The sequence below is a fragment of the Paramacrobiotus metropolitanus genome, unplaced genomic scaffold (assembly GCF_019649055.1).
Source record: "Paramacrobiotus metropolitanus isolate TYO unplaced genomic scaffold, Prichtersi_v1.0 Parri_scaffold0000032, whole genome shotgun sequence".
Classification (NCBI taxonomy): domain Eukaryota; kingdom Metazoa; phylum Tardigrada; class Eutardigrada; order Parachela; family Macrobiotidae; genus Paramacrobiotus; species Paramacrobiotus metropolitanus.
Window position 1 is genome coordinate 554,039 of NW_026570252.1, and position 19,789 is coordinate 573,827.

Here is a 19,789-nt window from a genome sequence, read left to right on the forward strand (position 1 = left end):
ATTGTTATTGGTTATCGCTTTACCATGCGATAAAGGATTTACTGGTGATATGTTGTTGTGTACATAATGTAGCATACATACGATTGTTTCATAAGGCTCGTACGCTACAGCTGCCCAGTCGACAAGATAAGACCTGTTTCAGCGGGAGCGGTAGATAGTTAAACAGGTAAAAGATACAATTAATAGAATGTGTAGTGCAGTTATTTGAGTGCTCATGCCGCTGTTGTTAATCTTTGCTTATCAACGATTTGGGTCGGTAACAGAACCAAAGTGCCTACTTGAATTCTGTTGTATAGTAATTACGTAGCATTACACTGTTTCCACAGAATGTCGCACCGAACAGACTGATTCTGATACGACGGTATGATTCTGATACCGTATCATAATAAAAGTACGCTACAGCTGCCCAGGTCTCCAGTCAATTGTGAGAAGTTTGGAGTTGCGCATGTTGCGCTTAACGAATACCTAACCTTTATTTCCGATTTCGAATTATACCTATTTGCGCCACATGGCTTCGGATTCCATTGAGATAAGCCCTCAACCAGCCGCTACACTCTTCTTGGATTTCAACCCGGCATTTATTCGGGCAGCGGCTGAATTACCAAATGGACATATTCAGCAGCTAAAATTCAAAGGCTATCAAGAACTTTCTACTTACGTCTACTTGCATTATGGTACAACGGAGGAGCACCTTGCTGAACCGGAATATCCTACACACCCAAGGGCTCCATACCAACTTCCGGGGAAATTTTGCAGTCCCTTAATACTGTTAAGCAGCGACAGAGTTTACGGAAACAGAAACGCTCTAACGACACCACTTTCAACAGAATATGGGAATGCTTTCGACAGTAAATGCCTGATCGTTTCACAGTGTAAAGGATTATCAGACCTTAGCAGCAACAGCCTTCATTAATTTTTAGCCTTACTTTCGATCCATTATCGGCATTGAAATTCTCCAACTCGCACGATAATATTGTACATCTGAATCGTCAGTTCATGACCAAACTACTAACGGCATGTCAACAGCAAATCGGGGAAAGCTGCACGATTGCGAACTGCATCATTGCCTCATATAATGTAGCGCATTTTGAACAATGTTTGCGAGAAGTGCTTCGTCATGCCGATTTTAACCGAATGCGGTTCACATTTATAGAACGCCTGCAAGGGGAGATTAGCAATTTAATCTGGCGATTTCCGCGATTATCGCAACGCCCTACCACCGTCGCTGTATTGCGAATGAACGCGAGATTTTCCAGATGTTTTATCTATTCAGTGCAACCTGTTAGCTGCCAGGTGATCACGCACTCCGAAATAAATTTTGGCGGAAATGACATCGACATGACTGTGTTTAACTACTGTCTTGATGAGTTCCGTAACAATCATTTTGCGAAGAGCGTTCGTTTCCCTCGAAGTAGCTTACAGCGTTTACTGCAGAACTGTGAGAGAGGTAAAATTGCGTTGTCCTCCTCCAGATGCGTCATGATTCGCGTGGAGAGTTTCTATAGAAGAATAGATTTAGCTGTGACTCTGACCCGTGCTACGTTCAATCACCTTATCCTCGATCGCTGCCTGGATATTGTCAGACAGTTTGCTGTCAAGATCTGGGATGTTGTCTGGCCGGACATTGGGAAAATTTCCCCACTGAAAACACAAATGGCACTTGAAGGGCTTGATAGCAAAGCTCCGATATTTTCTACGAAGACCGGTAACTCTTTTCAGCTAATGCCACCGCAGACGCATGATAAGTTTGAACTGTTTCTGTTGGGAAAAATTACCAGAATCCCGCTTCTGCAACGACTTACAAGGACAATGCTGAAAAAGCCAAATGTAGCGGAAAGCACCATTTGGGATGAACTAGTAATAGGTGGCTTGAAAGCTACTTGTGGTTCCCGTGATACCGGGTTAGATTTGCATAGTGACGCTCCAGATACAGCACCAAGCGTAGCCCTAGCGCGTGGATTTTCGGGGGCGTTGCTTAGCAGAAATTTTGATGCATACGGCAGTACTTGCACGTACCATTACGATCCTAATACGGACTGGATTGGTCAGGGATCATTCGGTGCTGTATATAAAGCCACCATTCAAAAGCGGGGTGATTTTACCGGGTCAAACACCGTTGCTGTCAAAAAGATGTTTATGGCGAATCCCAAAAAGCGATCTGCTGCATGGGAAACCGACGGCAGTTTTGGAGATAACATGCATAGATGGAAGACTTTACTGACGCTGAACCATGAGCGGTTAGTTTCATATCACAAGATCGTTCATGGACGTTTGCCGACTGGTGGAGAGACTCTCGAAATAATGATGGACTACTTTCCAGGTTAGAAATGACGAAATAATATTATACAGTTTGTATTCATTATTACAAAACACTTTCGTACTTCAAGCTTTTATAGCACGATGTATCGGAGTATGCGCACAAGTTTGTGGACGACCAAAAGGCTTTTAAGCGTGCAACAAGCTCCGCGGCATGAGTTCAAATTTCACAGAAATAACGCGGTAACAGTCGCGTATCACAGCATTACTATAGTATATTATTAGGAAATGTCTATAGACACCCCCTTTCACCCCCAGGAATCTACAGGCACCCCCTTTCGTACCCACTTTGACTGTAGGCACCCCTTTTCGATTAATTAATCCCTGAACCCCCGTCGCGTGTGAACGCTATAGGCTAAGGCCACCATTTCATTGTCCGTTGCGATGTTTCAAGGCCGAATTTCGTTACCTTAAAGAATTTTCAGAAGTCGTTGCACTATCGCTGCATATATTACAAGATTTTTCCGTCAGGCCTGCACACCGTTGCAGGACCTATACACTATAATAAAAACAGAAAGTGAGACTTTCTGTATAAGAGTGTATACGGCTTGTTTCTTGCACGGTCTATGGGGAAATCTGTAACCAAAATGTTACACCCCTGTGATTGGCACAAGTTAGGGGTGTGGTTTACGGTATGCCAGTTAATACGGGCATACTGCATAGTCAGCATAGCTGTCGCTAGAATGTGGTTGGGCTAATAGCCTAATAATTATAGAAGTATTCCATGTGGTTTGCATCCAGTTCCCGTTTATCCCGATTATTTCCCTTTCCCATCCAGGCCTGACGGAGCTATTTCCGTAGGAAATGTCACTTTAGTGTTTTTCTCTTGTAATATATGCGAGTTCTGCAGCAAAATTGGTGGCTCTGCATAAATAATTCATATTGTGCGATAGTTCTTTAATCAGTAGCCCATCCGAAGATAATCCACGATCTGACAATGACCCGGCCTACCCAAAGGCTACCCGGCCTTTTTGGCTTTTCCGCATTCGAAGCTGCTTTGAAGCAGTATCAAAGAGACACGTTGCAAACATTCGTAGTCAAACGCTCTGATCTACGGTATGCTGGCCGATCGTCCAAACTGGCCCATTGTCGGATGTGGTCCCTACTCCCTAGTACACCCTTTTATATGAATGCCTGACCTAGTCCAGTCAGTTCGACGGACCATTTCCGTCGAACTGCATACATATCAGCAACTATGCGTGATTATGTTAGTAACACATTGCATCTCCTTAGTAACAAAAGCGCGTTCGGCGATTAACATAGCGGTTAGCATTCCTTTGTAAGCTCTACGTGGAAAACCAACCTGGTGTTCAAATTCCAAGTAAATTCAGGTTGTTGACATATGGTATTTGTAAACATTTTGACTCGATGTCAATAATTTTATTTCGGGCTCTAATTTAAGCGAGGGAGTGTGGTATCCTTCAAGCGCTACATTATGCCGTTGTTCAGATAGGTATGTATCATGGGCTTACTACAGTGTGAAAACTGAAAAAGACTGGTAACCAGCCGTTTGAAGTCATCGCTTTCGCATACCGGGTGGCGGCTGCCATGGTATCTGGTGCGCGTTTTCCCCGTTTTTTTGTCAGTTTTCTCAGCAGATTTCGCTTCTCTTCTATTTCTAGCCTCCGAAATTTTCCCAGTCCTTACAGCTATAGTAAATTCTTGGTAGTATAAATAAAAAGGATTCGCTATGAAGCCACTTCGTAAATAAAATCATGCGGCACTCCTGGACTTGACTCCGCTATAAGATATTCCTGAACTTCGAACCAGCAGCGTGTATGTGATCGCGAAGCTCCACTGAAATGCGATATGGCGCGCATATTTTATCCCACCCGTTAAACTAAGTAACCAACAGCATTCGGGGCGAGTGCTACGGTTTAGCTGAAACACTCAAAAGTGCAGAGCCCGAGCACCTTATTACATTTGTCGCATAAGTGCGGTGAAGGGGCCCTTCATTTGTGCCCTGATATGGCTACTCATTGTAATTATTATAATCATTATTAATATTAATACGAATATTATATTCGTATGATTAATTATTAACTAATTAATTATTGTTAGTAATTATTAATTAGTTATTATTGTTATTAACTGTTATTGTTATTAATTGTTATTAATTAATTATTGTTATTATTGTTAATTAACTAATCTTATATTATTGTGATTAATTATTAATTAATTACTATTATTGGTTAATTAATTATTAGTAACGGGGTGAAAGGATCTGCCAGTATAAAACGATGAAAGGGTCCTTTCCCCAACTGGATTGTCCAACCAACTGGAGGATCGGTTATCCAAATAGCTAACCTAATCCAAATAGTTAACGCTTATCAGAATAGTGATAATCAGTAAAGAAGCCTGAGTACAGTACATAAGTAATTACGCACCGATTAATCGTGTACGTAATTATTACGACACTAAGGAGAACTAAAAAACTGTTGGAGGAGTAATATTGTACGTAATTATTCTACGATAAGGAAAACTTCAACCTGAGAAAGTTAGGACGAGTCATACAAACCAGGAAAACAGTAATAAAAATTATCAGGGCACATAAGGGGGCCCTTCACCGCATAAGTGCGGTGAATACAGAGGCAATGCATCTCGATTATCGCGGTCCGGTCCACAACCTTTGGCTATTTTCAGCACTGCCGGTTGCGTTGTGGCGCCTACCGTGAACATTCGCAATAGTTCTTCCGTTTCAAAGCATCAACCTTTTTTATTGCAGATGGTGATTTGGCTGGCTTTATTGACGTCTCCTCAAGAAGCAGAGAAAGCTTTTCAGTAACAAATGTAGTAAATTTTGGACGGCAAATCGCGGAAGGTCTGGTATTCCTCCATGATAATAATATCATTCACGGAGATTTAAAACCAGCTAATGTACTTATCCGACGAACTAAGGCAAGCGAGACTAACTTATACATCGCTGATCTAGACGGACAAATCGTCATGGCTCAGGGAGAAACATGCACCAAAGACGTTACGCACATCCACGGAACGGCACGCTACATGTCACCCGAGATGGTGAGAACATTTCTAGTCGGTGAGAGCCAGAAACCCGGTCGGAAAACCGATATCTGGAGTCTGGGTTGTGTATTGGTGGAACTACTGGACTGCCACTATAAAGTGGAAGAGACATGGCTGTGTAGAAAAGTAGCCGACGCAGTTGCTGAATACTTCAGATCACTGGAAAAAGTAGGAATTTCACTATCTTGCACAAAATTGCAGATGGATTTGTGCCCATTGTGGAATGCGATGACCGGCACATCAGTGACACGATACAAAGATGCCTTTGTGAAAATAGTAGTAATCGAATTTCTTCTTCGGATTTACTGCACACGCTAAACCGCATTTACACCATTACTGTGCACACCGGGTCTCCTGCGTTTCTACAAAATAATTGGGAGGCAGACCCGAGTTGAGCTTTGTAGAACGCCGGATTTCTTATAAATTTCATTAACAGAGTTGCCGGCTCAAGCTCTCATTTAAACAAATTATTTGCCTCGCAGTGTCGCAGTATAGAGTTCTCTTGTAAGCGCCTCTTGTATGCTACCTGTACAGGTCAACGATGACCTATATGTGTACCTATGTGTACCTATACAACTAGACAACGCACCCGTGTGTCCGTGACCTTTAATCAACATATATCACTATGCCCACTATAACAGTACTAATGCTGCTAAGCTAGCTATGCCAGGGAAGGCTTGGAGTGGACTGATCTGGTGCTGTGGTGGAGGGGGGCTTTATATATCGTCCCGGTCGAGGTGCGCCCGACGATCGCGGGCGGGGCTGGTGTAGGGAGGATCCAATGTCGGGGCGCATGACGGCATGACGATGTAATATGCCGTCAGCATGAAATAACATGACCGCGCGGGAATGTGCGCGGCATACCTGCACGCGCACTTCCGGTGACTAATGGCAGTGCGATGGCGGTGTGGTTCGACAAGTGACGAGGTCGTCACAGCAGTAACATTTCTAAGAAAACCAAATGTTAAATGCAAAGTGTAAACAAATACAGCAGGGTCGCTCTATTGTGTAATGTATACGGGGAAAGGTTTTGCTTTTTAATGATCAACTTAACGAATACTTGTCGTGGTCAGACGGTAACTATAGGAATGGTTTCGGTTATGACTATATTATCTTTACTGGGGGTACCATTAGTAACAAATGTCTAATTAAAACGCGGTTTAATTGCTAATAACGGGGCGTACGAGTATTGTTCGCCTTGCTTGTCCCGCCCAGCTCTTGTTTCTCCACGCTAGCTCAGCACTGATTCTCCGTCTCTCTTCAAGGCCGTTCTCTGGGCGGTCTTCTGTTATCACAAAAATGACATCTTTCTTATACTGTTACGTAACGAAGAAGGCCCGTAAAGAACAGCTTTGGTCTGCGTGAACAAACTTGTCTAGTTCAGAAACCAACGTTTTGCCATTCGGTCCATCGTTTTAATTTAGTGACCTTGCCGCCTCTAATGCTTCCATAACCTTGCTCTTAGAATTAAGTACATACTTTGGCAAAAATACCGTACATCAGTTCTATTAGCCTTTGCTGAACTCTTTCCAGCAGCGAAGGGAATAAACAGCGAAGTAATTTAGCTATCCCGCTGCCGTCTTCGTTTATTCCTCACGTCTCCCACCGCCATGCCGGCCACATTACGCTATTATCGGGAGTTACGCTCGGGCGCGCGGGAAGTGAACTACGGGAACACGGTGCTGGTGCAGCGCGACGACGACCAGTGGTGGCTGGGATACGTTCAGGATATTAACGGCGACCAGTTCTTCGTGGATTTCGATGCCAGCAGCATCCGCGCGGAGTGGATCCACACTGACCGTCTGTGGCCCCACCACTGGTTCGGGGCCGATCGCATCAAACCGGGCCTGATGGTGCAGGTGGCACTGCCGCTGGAATCCGGCGGACCGTTGATTTTCCGACCCGCCACGCTGCTGGAGGACCTGTGCGACATGTTCTGTGCTGTTAGCCTGGAACAGCCCAATCAGAGCACGGCAGCAGAATCCCGTGTTGTCCCTGTGCGCCAGCTAACCTTCCACCTGCCAGCATCCCGTAGCGAGCCGAGTTTTTCGGGCAGAGTTAGCGGACTTTTGTACAAAAAGCACGTCATCGCTTTCGAGAGGGCGCATGCGTTACGCATGTTAAATTTCATGCCCAAGATGCTGATTCGCGCTTGCCAGGCAGTATTCGGCCCGGGTGTACCAGTTCACAACAGCTGTCAATTGGAAAGGCATGAGGGATGGGGCAGATTGTATTTCCGATGCGACGAACCGCATGAGTGGCCACAGTGGCAGTATGAGTTCGATGGCGGTTGTCGTGTGTTTGTGCGAGCGGGATGCGACACCGTCACGTTTATCTGTGCCGAAGTGCACGGCGACGCAGTGGGAAGCAGTATGTTGTGGGACGAGGATGCGTTAAAGGGAGCGTGCGAAAACTACCTCGTCAAGCAACTGTCGCGGGGATCTGCTGAAGCCGGCGAGATTGTTGCTGCGATCGCTTCCCAACACGGTATGTATATTACTAGTAATTCTTGGATTAGCAAAAGTATAGATAATGGTTGCGGATAACCACTGTGAGGAGAAAGCGGCTCAAGTACAGCGATAAAGTTTTCAAAAGATTTCAACGTACAAGGGAACCTCCGGATCCTGAACACCCTCGGTACGTAAATTTTCGTTCAGGGTTCAGAGGTGTTCACGGCTCAGAAGTTACCGCCAGTGTTATGCATTACGACGGTACGAAAAAATCTGTTCGAGGTTCAGAGGTGTTCATCGCTTGGAGGTGTTCAAACTCGGAGGTTCCACTGTATTGCGCCGTGGTGCAGTGGTGGCACTGCCTACGCGGATCTAACGACGTAGCCGGGATTCGATTCCCCCATCGGTGCATTCTTCGGCCGTTTCTCGGTTTCCAGTGGATGGCGCCCTGCTTAGACCACATTACGTTTTATGGGGTTATCCATATGAATCGTATTGCTGGACGTGCCAGTACCACTGGTATTACCGTTAACTGGATATTTTGCAGAAACGGAGGAAATGCTTATTTACGACCTTCCGATTGCGATACTGGCCAGTGTCTTTCTCAGCTTGGATGTGATTTCTCAGTTACGGATGAGTCAGTAAGTTGGCAAAACAATTAAATTCTACTCACGGATCGAGTGAGGCCGTTAAAGTTCACACACTCGCAACTTTACTCCAAGAAATGACACTGCAGTCGACCCATCTCAAGGTTGATCGATATTTGTACGGTGTACTTGTACACTGTTCCGTTTAATAAGCTGAGATGCTAGGGACTCAGTCCTTCTGCGATAACTTAATCAGAATTCGACGCGGCACCACATGCAGTTAAACGTACATCAGAAAAAGGATTTTTCTACACTATTATTGGTCTCGATCAAGTTTCGTTGGGTTATTTTTTTCTTGAAGCATTACCATTAGAGCATTTCTCTACCTAACTATAGTTAGCGTAGTACGAGTACTTGTGCAGGTTCAGCCCTGAATCTCCTGATTGTTGTAGACGTCAAACAAGGTGCACAAACCAACAAAAAACCTACATTTGAAAACAGGGTTCTTCATCCGGCTCAACTACATAATTGGTAAGGTTTTGAAGTCAAAATTTTATGTTAAATTCACAGAGCGTTAACGGTTCATTCAATAAAATTCTGAAATCGATATTCGGTACGAAGAGAATACAGAAGTTTATCACTCACTGAAATTTTCAATATCGTTGAAAGCAAGATTTGAAGCTTTGACATGCTTGACACGAGATTCTTATATATTTTTATGTGTATTAGACATGTGTTTCTTATGTACTTCTAATAAATGTTAGTTTCTTCAGTGTTAATTCTGACCGCTTTCAGGGTGTGCGCCTTGTGGAAGCTGATTGCGCGCGACTATCTGCGCAATCGTCATATCATCTTTGTCATCCCTGTGCCACGGTTCGCCGCCGGGGATGACTCGATCAGTTCTGCTTTGGACCATGTCACCGATTATAAGCTGCGAACCATCCTGGAACGAGTCATTTCCCCCAAAACACGAGCGCTGGCAGTGGTCGACGAACGAACGCGTGATAACCGAAAGAAGTGGAGCAAACAAGGCCGCGGCATCGCCACGAAAATGCAGACGATCGTGAATGTGCTGCAGAATAAAGATCTTCGCCTGCCGCTTATCGTTGCCAAGAACGGCTACGAGACCCGATTGGCCGGGAGCCGCTCTTTCTTGATGCTGGGAATGAACGAGAAGACTCGGCAGTTCCATTGCCGTTTGCTGACGCAGTGGATGACCGTGTGCGAGACGCTGATGCTGATCAACTATACCGCCTCCTCCGAGGGCACCGGCTACCGCTCCCTGTGGCTGTATAGTGCCGGTCTGACGCAGCCGGCAGGCGAAGCGGCGTTTCTGCGGAATGTCGATGCCGGTCGCCTGGATGTGACGATTCCGTTTGTGCGCTTCGTCGGCACGCAGACATCCGCGGAGCTGTGCCAACGTTTCATCAGCGCGGCCAACAACAGCTGTCCGGCCGTTGCGCAGCGAACGCTGGAAAAGGTCACCGCGATACATGCGCGCTGGGTGCAGACATTGGACTATCCCGGTCAGTGGGTCGGGATTCGCGACCTCTTCCAGATGTGAGTACGAAAACGGCATCAATACATGCTTGTCGACAAATTGAGCATTCGTAAATACAGCGAACATTAGAAATTTACGGGTAACGCGCAAATCCGTACTACGCCACGCCACTCTTTTATACACGTAACATGCATTTAGTTGGCTGGTGGTCTGGTGCACGCCAGATATTTTAATGAGAATAATTGTAACTGCCGGGCGGAATGTGGCTAGAAAACGGTCGATGCAGTAAGGGACAATGGCATAGGTCAATTGCTCTGTGTAAGCATTACGCGACGCGCAAGCGGCAGTCGGGTAAAAAAACATGACGTCACGGCGCGTAAGCAGGTAAACGATTTGATTGGTAAACCAGAATTCTGTGATGGGTTTTCAGCTTACCCGTCCGCGTAACCGTTGCGCTTCGACGTCGAAGCGCAACCGTTACCCAAACTACGAGTAACTCGTAACTCTCCTGCCCAGATCAACAAAATTTTTGTTTTTTTGAACCAAAAGTGCATCCAGCGATCCAGATTCACACTTCTAAACTCAGAATCAACTTTTTTGACGTTTTACCGCATTAAAGCATCAAAAACAGATTTTTCAGTTCCACTTCAGTTTTTCCGTTGTTCAATTTCTTTCTTGGCACGGAAGCGTACTCGCCTTACGATTGGACGATATTTTTTTCGCTGAGTCATGGACAGATTTTTACCCGTTTCTCTGTTACCCGACGCGCATCGGTTACCCAAATGCAGTTGACCTATACCAATCTACTGCGAAGCGCAATTACGCGTTGTGATTAGGCGTAGTGCAGTGGCCATCATTCAAGCGCCAACTTTGCGCTAATATGTATAGAAGTATCGCTCTTCTTGTACCTCCGCATGCTCAGTTTGTCGACAGGCTTGTAATTCTTAAACCTGACGTGGTTCCATTGCGAGATTCTTGTTGATTAGGTTCAATGGCACTCATCCCGACGGCCGTCCGCAGCGTTGGGATGTCGTGGACTTGCGCCAACTGGATGTGTCCGTATTGAACCAGTTAACCTTTGCCGCGCTCGATGTGTACTACAATGACTGAAGCATGTGAGAAATCTGCGTTGCGGCAGCATGATATGAAGTATTTTAATATTTAAATCCTTTGAAGCACATCCGTCAGGTCTACCACTCGACGTTTAACGAGAAAGATGAGGAGGAACAATCAGCTGAATATGCGCTGCTGCATTGAAAGGAGTTGAAGTTTAGCTGTGCACTAGATCGCCGTTGAATTCTGAGCATTAGCTGTGTTTGGATCGCAACTGTGGCTGTACTTGTTTACGTTTTTTTTTATACTGTTTGTACTTTTTCTGGCTTTTCATCACAATCTGCCGGCAACGCTGTGCATTACCGTAATTAACAGTCACTAGTGAATAAATTCCGCTTACTCCACTGTTGGTTGGTAACTTAGTAGGTGTTCTTAGTTTAGTTTATTCAAACGGAAACCGCCACGGAGCAATGTGGTTTTCCCGCGTGCATGCGGGCATTCTGTAGTGCGCATGCGCACAAAAATTTCAGAGGGGAGACAGCATGTTGAAAATAATCTTGTAATCGATATTTTTTTATTTATAACGTTTGGCGGAACGATTGCAACGGTCAGGTAGAAAGTGAAATATAGAGAATTTGTTCTTTACATGTCCAATGTAGAACTTGCCAAGTACAATTAAATTTTATGAGAGAGTTTCAGGAAGCAGTAAACGAAATACACTGGTACTGAAATAGAACTACTGTACTGAACTGCAGTACCACTGTGTGTGCGCCAACTGAGGGTGCGCGCAAGATGATGTAGCAGCTTGGATCTGGACATTTATGGTCAAATTATTTTTGTATTGCGCAGATTACAAGTACATTTTCATGGACAAGTTTTATACGGGATTGTAGAGAAATAAAATTAATTCTCTACTGAATATGGAACGCGTTAGTAATTACTTACTATTATATACTAAAGTATTAATTATATACTAAAGTAATTATAAGCTAAAGTAATTATATAATATAATTAACGCGAGTTTTAGTACATTTGTTAAATTTTTGAAATTTTATTCACAAGGATAAAAAGACATTTACAAATGGTGCTTTGGCACGCGCGAAAGGAAAGATTTCCATAAATGTACTCGGTGTTCGAATTTAGCACCGTGTACTGTACCGGGTAAAATACCAGATCGGCTTAATACGAGGATGCAATTACATGCTGTGTGCGTTTGCTTGTCTGTATGAAGAGCAACACACAAGGTGTGTTTTGCACGCAACACTAATCTTTATTTTTCCATACTTCAAAGAAGTATAGCCTTAATCAGAATGTTTGTCATGGCAGACAACAGAAAAATAATCCGCGAATAATTAAAAAATATTTCGGGAAACAGCGCGCATTCAGTCGAAGCTATTCACTTTCACTGAACGAGATTATTAAGAAAGACATTAATCCGTATTATTCCGTTATTATAATCCCCAGCCATTTCACAAATGACCGCGCCGCTGGCACGGCCAAAGAAATCCCACAAAACCCAACCGATACAATCGCGCTGTGATTTACCAGCGGAGTAAACACGCCGCTTACACAACCGTCTTAACGGACAGTGTGCGCAGGTACACTCCGTAGAAGATGGGGTTGAGTAGCGCACTGAGTCCCAGCGAGACGATCATCAGACTGTCGCTGATCTGCAGGACCACGTCGTCCTTGCTGGGGTTGTTCTCCGCCACGGCCAGCTGCGTGACGAGGACGACGTAGGGGGTGTGGCTGGTGATGAAGGACAGCAGGACCACCAGTGCCAGTTTGATGACGCGGTAGCGGGCTTCCCGTCGGATGCTGGTGTCCGTGTGGCGCAGCTGCAGGCCGGTGTTGAGACGGTCCCGGGCCGGTGTCGCCGGCGTATCACCTGGAGAAAAATTATACGCATTTGGTGACCTTCTCAAAATGTTGGTAAAGTTGGTAAAGATTTAAGTTTCCTACGTTTTTTGCCATTTCTTAATATATGTAAAGCGAGAATGTTGGCAGCTAATTACTTTTCGTGCATTTCTTTGCTATGGATGCCCGAAATATATATGCAGCTAGTGACCTTTTCGTTATGTTAGCAGATAGTTAAATCTTATATGGCTCTTTGCTATGGCTTAAAAATATATATGCATTTTTTTACCTTTTGGTTGTATCTTAGTACATAATTAATTCTTTTACGACTCACTTGCTATGGCTGCCTAAAATATATATGAATTTGATGACCTTTTGCTGGTGTAAGCAGTCAGTTAATTTTGTTCAGTTTTTTTACTATAGCACGTACAAAAACACACATAAATTTATATATATGTGTAGCTACATGTATATGTAGCTGATGACCTTTTTCATTATGTTAAGGGGTAATAAAGTTTTTACGAATCTTCGGTATGGTTGCCAAAACTACGTAGCAACGAATGACCTTGCGATAAGTCGTCAGGTATATCAATTATCGTGGGTTGTTTTGCTTTAGCTGATTCCTAAATTCAATTTAAATCTGGTAACGGCCAGGTTTCGCTGCATGTTTCAGGCTTCGGGACCACTAAGTCTTGAAAAGGATTCTAAATTTAAACAAGAAAAAACGTTTCGCATACGAAGTTTACTGACGTGAGCAGAAGCCGGCACTCGTTTTCGGTTCGATGTACAGTTACGGAAAGTTAAATAAAATTTTGTTTATTGCAAAAAGTTGCCATAAGGGCTTGAAAAAAGTTCCAGGATTTATTTTCCAGGTTTTGGCTTTTCAAAGAAAAATCTTTACACAACACTACAACAACAAATCTCAGATCAATCCAGCGATTGGCGTTACTGAGCCTGGAACATTAAACCAATAGTCGCCCGCAGCGTACTCTCGTTAATGCTGGGAGCGGAGTCCAAGTTGCTCTTGGATTAACTGAACATTCCGCCATTACGGCGCTTTATGGGCAATTAGCGTCGCGGTACCCACGTAGTCCATTACGCAACTTTTATCATTTTAACGACTTTACCATTCAAAACATGATCCTCTTTCCGTTTCACCATTAGACCAATAGCCCATAAGTGTAATGATAAAGACGGCGTCCAGTTTCGTCACCACGGCAAAACTGGTTTTTCCGTCTTAACAAAAAAATCGTTTTCGAGCAACAGATATCGCACTACTGTGCGAGCATAACGCTCGGCCAGCACACTTATGACTCGCGCGTACCGGGAATTCCTCGTTCGTGAGCAATAATTACAAATTTCCTTTACCTTGTTCAGAGGAGAGCGTCTTGAGTGAGTAGCGCGACCCGATCTCGTACTCGCTCCAGTCATCGTCCCCGTCCAACTCCATCTCCTGATCCTCCCCGGCCTCGTTGATGACGTTGATGGAGATGGAGACGCGGGTCAGGCGGTGGGGACGGGGCGGTTTGGGTTTGGCCCGACAGGCTTTGTGCAGCAGTAGCCCGGTCAGCGGCAGCATGATGGACAGCGGCAGGACGTAGACAGCGATTAGGCCGAAGGCGATATAGGTGTGCTCGGCGTTCAGACTGATGAAAGAGCCGGAGTGGACGCACTGGGTGTAGTCCGGGTCCATGTACTCCACATGGTAGACGATCGCCTATTAATAAAGCAGAAGTGATGGTAAAAAATTGATGACAGTTTATTAACGAAGCGAGGATAAAGATTACCAGCTAATTACTAAAAACTTATAACTACTACTTTTCAGTTCAAGATAAAAATTTAATGTTATTAACTATTGCTAGAAAGGTAAGTGAATGCTTAAGAATTATTAATAAAGGATACATAGAAACGTTGTTTATTAATGACGTATTGACCGGTTAATTAGACACCCACAAAGGTCACCGCTTAACTAATAATCTGAATTAATGACTTTTAATTTCAAATTTGCTGTCGGATTCGAAACTTTCGGAAGTTTTGGTACATCAGCGAAGAAGCCGGTTTTAAGAGGTCAGAAAGAGGATCGAGCTAAAAATAGGCGAGATTCGCAGGCACGAGTTTTTGAGGCAGAATATTGCAATTCAATGGTGTAATGTCGCTTCTGTTATGGGTTCGGTAGAAAATGTTGTTTTGGTTAAGTGAAACTGTCTCTTGATATTGTTATCGCGTTACTAAAAAACCTTATAGTCAGCAGGAAAAGAACCTTATAGTCAGCAGGAAAAGGTCACTTAATCAAATTATTTAAATAAGTAAACGCAAAGCTCACCAGCAGCAACCACTTAATGCAGCAATGAGAAAGGCTACTTGAAAGATCGGGCGCCGATACAAAGAGCCCACTGGTTAAATGTCACGGGATCTATAGATTAATTATTCAGCTGATTATACGTATTGACCATGCCAGCGAATTTGAGATTACGAGCTTTGAAAGAAGATCCTAAAATTGAATAGCATGGCGAGATTACTGCCGCACATCGTAATCAGTGCGGAGTAGTTAATAAAGTAACTGTGGATTGGGCGCAGGCTCCCTGGGAAATCACGAGGCCTTAGAAAAGACCAGCCGCACGTGAGACCGCTAAATAAGCACAGGTACAATGGAACTATATTCAAAGAATGCGGGACCTGTCTTCATCAATTCTCGTTATAAAGAAAAGACCGGTAATTTCGAGAAAAATCGTCGTGCGTTGAGATGGCGCGTGCTTTTCTGTAAAGGTGGTTTTGAAAAGATGCTAATTAAAACCGATTACGATTTAGCTTGTGCTTAAGTATCAGCTAGCCAAGCTTACTTAAAGGTCACGTTTTACAGATAGCAGAACCTAATTAAAATTTATTACTGTCCAGCAAAAATGCAATTTTTTCTGGATTCGGAAATTTAGCTTATGCTTAAATGGCAGAAGTTTCAAGAAACCGTTTACTTGCGCCTATCCTCTTTGCAGGAAAAATGTAGTGGATTTTGTTAAGCTAATCGTTTACGGCGTATCGTATTTCAATAAATCTTCCGCCTTTCTTCACATTAGCAGCGGAAAGGCAAACGCCGGCGGAAGAAACGATCTGCTGCGGCGTAAAATGTACACTAATCGATCGGCTGCCTTGGCTGACGGGAAACATAAGCCGCTAATGCCCGGAACTAATCAAAGTGCGCGCGCGACGGGAGCCGGTAATGTGTTGTGCAGATGGTCACGCCAAGGAAACAGTCAACACGCTGTGTACATCACGCCGGAAGACCAGGCAGTGTGCGCCGCTGACCTGAAAAATCATTTACTCTCGCTTCCGCACACGCGCACACGGTCTTCGGGGAAGCAGCCGTACCCGCCCCGGAATACACATAATCATGACGTCACATGCGGTTTTCATTCCGGCGCTATTATGATCAATCGAAGCGGGCTACTTGGCCGGCTTCGTGGAGATAATAAGATGCGGCATCGGAAGATGGTTAAAACATTCTACCGGCTGGATAAATCCGGATACTGCGCATCCAGGCATAAATAATTATATAGAAATCTGATCTTACGTAATACCGGCATGCATTATAGAATCTTAAAGTAAATGCTTCGTCATAACATGCGTTGCGCAAACAAGCGCATCATTATTCGAACCCGGTGTTGGCGATTTATGCGCAATAGTGTTCCTGTTGTACATAGTTTGTTGATTCTATATTATTTAACTTTTTAAATTTCTGACCGATTTCTTTTTTTTTACGTTGCGTTGTACAATTATTGTGTATGCACCATGTGATTGGAATCCTGGAGACTATAGCGAAATTTCGTTCAAACATAACTACTTCAGTAGTTCAATAAAAAAATAATCTTCAGTAATGCACGTCATATTTAGTCTTCGATGGAGTTTACAGCGGAACAAATGTTTATTATGTTTAGTATTTTTAAATAGTTGTGTTATCTAACAAGGTATGTTCTGGCAGTTGTAAATTATTTGATAATTATGCGCGACATGGGTATGAATACTTAGCCTGCGACAAAGCTTATAGCGGAACGAATATTAAATATTAAACAGAAAAAAAAATAATAAGTATATTAACTCAGGCTTTACTCATACAGGCGATTCTAGGTTGTTTGATATCAGCGTCATATTTAACCTTCGATGGAGTTTAAGCGAGAAAGGACATAATTTATTTCGCACCAATTGTTTATTCACTGACCTGCGGTACACTGAAGACAAACGCCGCCATCCACCCGAGCGCCACCAGCGTCTTGGCCCGCTCATACCGCTCCTTACTGGGAATGGGCCGGCGCACCGAATAGTAATGATCGACACACATGGCCAGCACCACGTACGACTCGGCGTACAGTCCCATCGTCTTGGTCAGATTCAGGATGCGGCAGGCCACTTCGCCGGCACGCCACCGGATCGCCATCCGCCATCCCAACTCCAGGACCAGCGTGAAGAAACAGATGAACAGATCCGCCGCCACCAGGTTGAGCAGCATCATGCGCAGCCGGGCGTTGCTGCGGATGGTGGTCGGGCCGTGGATGCGGGTAGCGTGGAGGACCAGCGCCAGGAAGCCGGCGTTGAGGAGCACGGCCAGCGCGACGCACCCGGTCAGGATGCGGGTGGTGGCGTTGTACACGGCGAAGAAGCTCTCCTGCCGCTCCTGCTGGGTGCGGGTCATGTTCCCGAAGATGTCCTCCATCGCGTTGCGGCTTGACTTAACTAATTTCCTATTCGCTTCGCTCGGCGCTAATTATATCGGCGTGATGCTGATAACGACGCGATCCTCCGAATTGATATACGGAAATTCTGTGGTTACCGGAAGTGCAACAAACTGGCCAACTATAACACTGGGAGGTATGTATTCGTTTCGCTCGTTGCAGATGATGCCAGGGAAAAAATTAAGGACGCGATGATTCGAAGTGGTATACGCAAATTCCGCATATAGCAGAATTATTGTACTGCAGTTGTCCGTTTTACACGGTGGTTCCGAAAAAGGGGGACGCAAAGTCCGTTGATACTGCAAGTACAACAAACTGAATAGGTATTACGCGAAGATAATTGCTTGGCTCGCCGTAAATTATGTCAGCGAAATAGCCAGTTAGACGACGAGATTGCTCCCAGTAATGGACGCCGGTTCTGTTGATATCGGAAGTACAACAAACTGGTAAATATTATACCGGGCTTATTCGCTTGGCTCGTTGCAATTACAACAGCGGAAATAGAGAGATTGCCGCGATCTTTCGAAGTGGTGCACGCAAATTCCGTTGATATAAGAAGTACAACAAACCGCTTAATAATTAGTCTTATTACTGTTATTATTATTATGATTTAAAGACAAACACACGGCAGATTATAGAGCGGATGGCATGTAACGAGTGTGCTTGCACTAAGTGGCGGAAGTGCACAGTCTGTGTTTTCCCGGGTCGGGGATCAGCAGAACGGTTGGCGCATTGCAGCCGGCGGCGATCGATTTTTAATGACGGATTACTTAAGACCACTGTATACGCCGGTCTCAAGCCCGGCACACTGCTGATTAGAACAGCGGGATGCCGGGCGCTGTTGATCAGCGTCCGTATATATATTCAATTGCACAGCATACGGACACCGGTATCACCGCAGCCGGGGATTAAGGAGCGCCCAAATGGCCGTGCTAATTGGCCGGTGGTTTCACTTTACACACGGCACCGCCTCCCGCGCTCTGTCTTAGAGCGGGAGTGGAAATGCTGGTATCCTGTTGCGGCTGTTAAGAGCAATTATCTCCCGGCTGTCAGTTTCCGCCCTGTGTTTTCGGCTTCCGTTCGACTGTAAACAGGGAAGAAACGCTAAGATGTATTTCCATCGATCTGACATATGCTACTACGCGGTGCCGGTAAAGGTTTTTACTGTTTCTATGTTTTCTTATGTTTTCTCATGTTTTCTTAGGTTTTCTTATGTTTTCTTATGTTTTCTTATGTTTTCTTATGTTTTCTTATGTTTTATTAGGTTTTCTTAGGTTTTCTTATGTTTTCTCATATTCTTTCATGTTTTCTCATATTCTCTCATGTTTTCTTATGTTTTCTGATGTTTTCTCATATTCTCTCGTGTTTTCTTATGTTTTCTTCAATTTCTTGTAGGCTGAACTGCTTTGTTGGTTCCAAAGTTAAAAATTACTACTCTTTTCTTATTTTACAAAATATAAGTCAAATCCAAATAACGATCAATAATGATATTACCAAAAAAATCTACAAATAAAAATTGTCTGCCTGAAAATCAGTGCTGGCAACAAAAGTATTCTGCAAAAATCCAGGTAATAATTCTGATCGTTAATTCAGGTAGTAATTATTAAAAAAATCATCAAAATTTTAGTAAGTTAAAGCATCCAGGTTAACGCAGTTAACCTGAATCCAACCATAAGACTTTGTAGTGCAACGGCTAACGGTCGTTATAAACACTGGAAATAATCCATTGGCTTACATAAAACGAAGTAACGCAAAATGTGTACGAGCACCTGAACTGGAATTTTCTTTTTTGTTAGACATTTGGCTGCGGAATTATTTACAGAAAAATAAATTATATAGTTATGTAGGTGCGGTTACCTAAATATAATGTAATTTCTAGCTGATACCTTCGATACCTTCTAACTGATTTATATAATTATATTCAGATAACTCACTGCTAGCGCTGTACATGTTTTACTAATCAGTAATCACTAAATTTTAATGTTAATATAATCTACCTACAATTACTTACTTTTACTTCTTAAAATTATTTACTTTTAATTCATCTAAAATTTCTTACTTTAAATTTTTTTTATTTTTATGTTTGATAATATCTTTGAATCTTTCGTATTTTTAATAGAAAGTATGTTGATAGAAAGTATGTTATTTTTACCGGAAAACTGAATATAAAGCATATCATCCAAATATGGACATGAATAAAAGAGAAGATCTTGTTATTGCAGGTTTGCCTTTAACCGGAGCGGAAAATGTCAGCACGTGGGATCCTTTAACAGCTTCCTG

General features: G+C 43.8%; 3 protein-coding genes across 4 annotated transcripts; 2 read left to right on the forward strand and 1 right to left on the reverse strand.

Moving 5' to 3' along the window:
• Window positions 1-276: 276 nt before the first annotated feature.
• Window positions 277-5,824, forward strand: LOC129588919 (uncharacterized). 2 transcript variants are annotated; one of them, XM_055483340.1, is made up of 3 exons: window positions 277-2,320; window positions 5,042-5,137; window positions 5,249-5,824. In XM_055483340.1, the coding sequence occupies exons 1-3, from the start codon at window positions 997-999 to the stop codon at window positions 5,656-5,658; spliced, it is 1,830 nt and encodes a 609-aa protein (XP_055339315.1). In that variant the 5' UTR covers window positions 277-996; the 3' UTR covers window positions 5,659-5,824. The 2 variants fall into 2 exon arrangements, with proteins under 2 accessions (XP_055339315.1, XP_055339314.1); XM_055483339.1 differs by having other exon boundaries at window positions 278-2,320; window positions 5,042-5,824.
• A 1,971-nt stretch (window positions 5,825-7,795) lies between these two features.
• Window positions 7,796-10,997, forward strand: LOC129588981 (uncharacterized). Its single transcript, XM_055483420.1, has 5 exons — window positions 7,796-7,827; window positions 8,338-8,431; window positions 8,830-8,908; window positions 9,173-9,937; window positions 10,865-10,997. Exons 4-5 carry the CDS (start codon window positions 9,429-9,431, stop codon window positions 10,986-10,988), a joined length of 633 nt encoding a protein of 210 aa, XP_055339395.1. The 5' UTR covers window positions 7,796-7,827; window positions 8,338-8,431; window positions 8,830-8,908; window positions 9,173-9,428; the 3' UTR covers window positions 10,989-10,997.
• Window positions 10,998-12,190: 1,193 nt separating this feature from the next.
• Window positions 12,191-18,325, reverse strand: LOC129588932 (adipokinetic hormone/corazonin-related peptide receptor variant I-like). The gene is made up of 4 exons (XM_055483353.1): window positions 17,969-18,325; window positions 16,999-17,808; window positions 14,157-14,505; window positions 12,191-12,819 (listed from the first exon to the last, which is right to left on the reverse strand). Exons 2-4 carry the CDS (start codon window positions 17,488-17,490, stop codon window positions 12,497-12,499), a joined length of 1,164 nt encoding a protein of 387 aa, XP_055339328.1. The 5' UTR covers window positions 17,491-17,808; window positions 17,969-18,325; the 3' UTR covers window positions 12,191-12,496.
• Between the last annotated feature and the right edge of the window lie 1,464 nt (window positions 18,326-19,789).